The following is a 4,331-nucleotide window of genomic DNA, read 5'->3' as shown; positions in this document are numbered from 1 at the left end:
ATTGAACATTGGCCAAAGTTCAGTGCCAGTTAGGGGAACAAAATCAGAATTCATGAGCACTTCTGAAAGCTTAAAAAGTAGAGTTACCGACCAGAAGAGTGCCAATGCGCGAGAAATACTTGTGTCAATGTGAGATTGCATCCAAACGTGTGAGACTTGAGAGCTTGTGAATTGTTGCAGAAAGGAGAACTCAATTCTATTTTCCACAATGGTTTCTAAAACTTGTGTTGCACTATTTTTGGCCATTGCAAGGTGTGTTACAGTGGCCAACATTGGTGCGACTTAATTGCCTAGACAAAAAAACTGTAAAGTGCAACAATGCCCTAACTTAACTCAAACAAAATCTACGGTAAATTATTGTTCAGAATTGCACACTGGACAATAATAATAGACAATAGAGTGACTTTCATATGACCTTGAAAAAGTATTTGCAATTTGTTTCACCAACCAATGTTCTACAAGATTCTCCTTATTGTTGCCAAGGAAACTCCTAATATGGGAAGTAAACAGTTCGATAGCCCAATCACATTATTGCATTTCAAATGACGTCAAAGCAAAACTTTCCAGAAAGTTCCACGAGAAGATATCATTCTTTGCATCTACATTGTGTACCTTCACAAAGCCAATGAAAATTTGTACTTGCTTGTTTTTGTTCCATAAGGCAACAGACCATTGCCGAGTTGCTTTTCACCACTGGTTCAAAACGAGTCTTGGTGCTCCACCATTCAAATGATAATGAGTTTGATTTGCATGAAAACATACCACTAATTTGCATTTGAATGGTTGTGCACCAGGACTCACTTTGAAAACCGAGGCAAACAGTAACTTGGAAATGGGCTTAATTAAATGCTTTGCACTTTTGTTTATGTTCTGCTTTTACGTATATTTTTCAAGGTCAATTGAAAGTCACTCTAATAGCAACAGGTGACGTCACGCGAAATATATACTCGACCATTGTCACTCGTAACTTGCTTCCAATTAACAAAGTTACTCTTCCTGATGACCTTTTTTTATACAGTCGAACCTCGATTATCCGGATTTCTCGATTATCCGGACTTTTTCTGTGGTTCTGATTTTGTCATGAATATTTATTAGTCATGATCAAGATCTGTAGCCATATTCTTTTTAAAACTACAGCGTTGAAAAGTGAAGTAAAGGCGAGTTTGTTTCGCTTTTAAAAAGCAAAATAAAGCAGCGCTCGCACACGTCGTAACTAATGAAGAACTTTCTAATGAGTTCTCATTAGCTTAGAGTTGCTTTGTTGCTAAGTGAAATTTCCCGCTTTATTGGCTCGTTCGGTGAACAAGCTACACTACGTCACGAATGTTTATTCACGATCATCATGTCCGAGAAGCGTATTAAAGCGATCCGTTCTTTCGATAAAAGATAAACAGGCTATAATTTTGAGATTAGAGAAAGAAGAAAAAGAAACCAATTAGTCAACTGAATATGGCGTTAGTAAACGGCAGATATGATATCCCCAAGAGCAAGGAAAAGATCATGACGTTTGCCGACACTTGTACAGGTATTCACAACGGACAGTAAAGCATACATGCCAACTCTCGCGCATTGTCCGGGAGTCTCCCGGATATGGAACGAATCTCCCGGTCTCCCGTACGCGTCATCAAATCTCCCAGATAAAAACGACTCTGGAGACTTTGCTCCATTGGAGGCTCAAATTGTACATGTACCTCTAAGTTAAAAAAATTTGTTTTTTTGAAAGTCGTTTCATTGTTTGTTGATGCATTTCTTCATCTCTGAACAAAACAAAGCTCTGTTTGTTATCACAGCCATATCAGGGCTCGAAATTAACAAAAAAATCCAGTCGCAATTTGTGACAAGATGCGAAAATTTAGTCGCAATTTCGCAAATTTTAGTCGCAAAAATCGCCGCGCTGCATTGTATTGTCAGCATTTTTGGGAAAAAATATGAGCCCGCAATACATGTGTGTAAAGAAACCGCTGAAAATGGCGAATGATCGAAGGAATGGAGCTGTGCACGTAGCATCGCAGCTAAATTACTCTGCAATTACGCTATCTTCAGAGAAAATTCACAGCGAGAAACAAAATCATTTTGTCGTTTATTTATTATAGCAAAAGTAGCAGCAAAGTGGCAACTGCTAACCCTTTTGTTTCGAAAGAGCGAAGGTGACAACAAGTCGCGAAGTTGCGACTTCTCCAGATATTTTAGTCGCAAAGAGAAAAATTAAGTCGCAAATGCGACCGTATTGGTCGCAATTTCGAGCCCTGCATATAAACGATTGATTGATTAGATCTTTCCGTTTAACCAATAAAAATTATCGACATAAGTGCTCTGTTTTCTCACAAATTTCCTGTTCAAAATAGATTATTATTGTATTCTGAAGGACTGCTGGGGGGGGGGGGGGAAGGGTAGGTGAGTGCGTTTTTTGGGGGAAGGGGGAATGGGTGAGTTAATCGTGGGAGGGGGGGGGGGTTGGGGAGACCAGACGGAAAATATCTCCAGATTTTAGATCTCCTAAGGTTGGCACCCTGAGTAAAGATGTAGACCACATTGTTTTCTAAACTATTTGTAAGTGTTTTGTTTCATGATTAAATGTCGCTTTCTTAATTTAATCATTTTTTTTATTCCTCATTAATATTCATATTCTCGATTATCCAGACCCTCGATTATCCGGACTATTTCCTCTAGTCCCAACGAGTCCGGATAATCGAGGTTCGACTGTACCATAACTGTCCTGGAGGAAACAAGAGGAGAACGTAGCTTCGATTCTAAATGAACATGGGTCTTACATACCAAGTCCTGTCACAACAACTCGTCGATATTGTCCACTCGCAAAGTAATTACAGTGTCTTCTTAACACAAAATTCCAATACACAGGTCTTCCTATGATGATAGCCCGGTTCTTCACCTTTATCATTGCAGCGAAAAGACCTAAAAACTCTCACAGAACGTACAGTAAATGTCTCTTTCATCAGTTCTTCTCCCGTTTTCTGCCGTTGTTTACCCTAAGTAATAACCTACGGCAGTTTCTTCTGGGTAGGCTTAGGTTCAGTGCAGGTTTATCAAAAACTTCAGGAGTGTCTTCAGTAGTTCTAGGGACAATGTGCGAGTCAGCGAGCAATGCGAGTCATGCGAGCCATGGGTAGGTACGTTATGTATGCAACAATTATTGTTGCTTAGCATACTTCGACGGTGACTACTTCATTGAAACATACACGGTATGTGGGCTCATGTTAGACCATCACGTGACAAATGTCAACCGTTTGTGTTTCCACAGGAAGCGAGCGAGTTGGCTATAATCTGGCAGTTAATTATTTTATAAGTGCCTTTTCAGCCATTTTCGACTACAGAAGCCACCAGGCTGGCATCATTAAGCTAGAATGTGGGTAAAGGCAAGCCTTTGAAAGAAAACAGAGGCGAGAGATGGTTTCATGCAGACTGGGACGCCTAACACATGGCGGTTCACGAGTGAAGTTGTCTCTCTGACCTTTCTGTGGACGAATTCCAGGACCTACTCACACAATCTGGGCAAATTTTGAAAGCTAAAACCTTCAATCGATGCGTTATTTTGCTGGTAGGACTGGGTGGCCCGACACTTATGAAAAAAACTATAAAATGAGAATCGGGAGTCTTCCCTTGTCATGGAATGGCAGAATTACCCAGAATTCTTTTTGGTCATGAGCGAGGCAACTTAAGAAGCACGAGACTGGCCCTCATCGAATGGCTGAAGCGCGGCCAGAGGAAATGATTTCTAGCCAGATAGGCCTGGTGTGTGCTGTTAACTTAGATTTTGGATTTCTGAACAAGTTTTAATCATAGAAAATTCGCGACAAAGTTGTGCTTTCATTTCGCTGTAATTCTCGTCTCAAAGAAACGGTATAATACTGTAAATAAGAGAATAACGATATTTATATTTGCAGATTACCCGTCCTCTTACTACGAAAGTCAAACTTTACATCTCTATGCAATAAGCGCATTCAAAATTTGCTCCAATTACTTGATAAAAGTATGTTTGTTTTGGTTTTTTTTTTTTTTCTTGCTTTTTTTTTCTGTTTTTTGAAAAAAGGGTTTTTCTGCTTATATGAAAAATACGTTTTCTCTCCCGTCCCCTTCTTATGCATGATCTTCGTGGAAATTACTGACATTGTGTTCCTCAATAAACCTGGAACAACCAGTCATGGTCTTAGTTCTCTTTTTTCTTACGTATCAGCTAAGTTGCGGAATGCGCTACCTGATTTTATCCGTACCTATGAGTTAACTGGTTTTAAAAGAGAATCCAGGGCCGCATTTTGTACAGCGGCTTTTCTTTTTAATGATATATCTTTAAATATTATGTATTTAGTAGGTAT

General features: G+C 39.5%; 1 protein-coding gene across 1 annotated transcript in view; it reads right to left on the bottom strand.

Moving 5' to 3' along the window:
• LOC138012683 (uncharacterized) overlaps nucleotides 1–3,085 on the bottom strand; it is a 17,606-nt gene extending 14,521 nt beyond the window's left edge. Inside the window, exon 1 of the mRNA XM_068859526.1 lies at nucleotides 2,776–3,085. Within this exon, the coding sequence (XP_068715627.1) occupies nucleotides 2,776–2,899 (124 nt within the window). The 5' untranslated portion in view covers nucleotides 2,900–3,085. The remainder of the gene's footprint in view (nucleotides 1–2,775) is intronic.
• Nucleotides 3,086–4,331: the final 1,246 nt, after the last annotated feature.

This window comes from Montipora foliosa, chromosome 8, assembly GCF_036669935.1.
Source record: "Montipora foliosa isolate CH-2021 chromosome 8, ASM3666993v2, whole genome shotgun sequence".
NCBI lineage: Eukaryota > Metazoa > Cnidaria > Anthozoa > Scleractinia > Acroporidae > Montipora > Montipora foliosa.
This window is presented reverse-complemented; position numbering and strand designations above follow the sequence as displayed.